Source organism: Bactrocera dorsalis, chromosome 1, assembly GCF_023373825.1.
Source record: "Bactrocera dorsalis isolate Fly_Bdor chromosome 1, ASM2337382v1, whole genome shotgun sequence".
In the NCBI taxonomy this organism is placed as follows: domain Eukaryota; kingdom Metazoa; phylum Arthropoda; class Insecta; order Diptera; family Tephritidae; genus Bactrocera; species Bactrocera dorsalis.
The window spans coordinates 109,219,307-109,220,568 of NC_064303.1; the positions used below are offsets into that span (position 1 = coordinate 109,219,307).

Genomic DNA, 1,262 nt, shown 5'->3' on the forward strand with positions numbered 1-1,262 from the left:
GAAGTTTAATATGCCAAAAAACTGTTAAAACTTAGCCGAGTTCAAGAACTTCACAAAACAGAGTTTATTTTCTTAGTCAGCGCTAAATATTATGTCATGTACCGAGCTTGAAGCTTCGGGAAAGTTGCCGAGTCAACTCTTTGTTGCTTCACCAACAGAAATGAGTAAAAATTTTCTAGAAAATAATTTTGTTGCCAACCCAAGCCACGACACCCAACCAGTAATTAATAATGATAACTCAAACTTTTATATGTTTAAATTTTTTTCTATATTTTTTCAATAAAATAATTAACTGCGTTCACAGCTATTACTTATCTCCACGCATTAGTCCGCTCGAGTTGGCCCTTGTCCTTTGTCATTATCCTTGTTGGTCCACAACTTAGTAGACATAAGTTGGGATGGGTGCTGAGTAGGCACCGGCTGAGCCGTATGATGGAGCAGCAGCTGGGGCGGCACAAGCGACTGGCGCCAAGTTAGGTTGACAGCTGAACAGGTAGTTCTTGGGGCAGGGAGGTGCTGGAATGCTAGCGGCGGCGCCACCACCATAAGCGGATTTACGGAAACGTGTCAAGTCGTAGGCCGACTGGAGGTTCACAGCTTGTGCGTTTTGTTCGGCTTTGGCCTCTTGCTCGGCGGCAGCGGCGACACCGCTATTGCTGGTGGGACCGGCCAATGCAACGCTGAAGATGGCGGCGAAGATAGCAATACAAACGAAGGATTTCATTTTGATTTAGTTTTGTGTTGGGTTCTTGTAATAACTTGAACTGTGAAGCTACCGAAGTGAACTGATGATTGCAGTCTGCAAGCGACGGGTCTTTTATACTAAAGTCTAAGCTTAAGCGTTGTAAGTTTACGCATTTACGCTGTTGTGGCGTTTTTCTGCTGTTGCTAGCGAAAATTATTAAATAAAACATACGAAATTTGTTTGTTGTAATAACCACATTTTGCCGAATTGTGATTTTAGTATTAATGAATATAGGTGTGCAAAAATAACAGAAAAGTCGGGCCGGTAGTAACCTAAATTTTATTGTCGAGGTTCGGCATTTGCCAAAAATCGTTGACAGGCTTTTATTTTAAGGTCGTTCAGTTCGAAATCAGGTTAGGTGAAGGTTCATAATAGCCATGACCTGCATTTTTCGGTGTGGGAGAATTGAAATTTTTTTATTTAAAATAGTTTCTGTACGAAAAATGTATTTTTTCGGCAGGCAGAGTTAACCTTTTTAATTAGAATATTCTTGAAGACTTGTAATAAATAAAAACTT

General features: G+C 40.5%; 1 protein-coding gene across 1 annotated transcript; it reads right to left on the reverse strand.

The window, feature by feature from the left end:
• Nucleotides 1-244: 244 nt before the first annotated feature.
• Nucleotides 245-799, reverse strand: LOC105234031 (vitelline membrane protein Vm26Aa). The gene has a single exon (XM_011216235.4). The coding sequence runs from the start codon at nt 722-724 to the stop codon at nt 380-382; it is 345 nt and encodes a 114-aa protein (XP_011214537.2). The 5' UTR covers nt 725-799; the 3' UTR covers nt 245-379.
• Between the last annotated feature and the right edge of the window lie 463 nt (nt 800-1,262).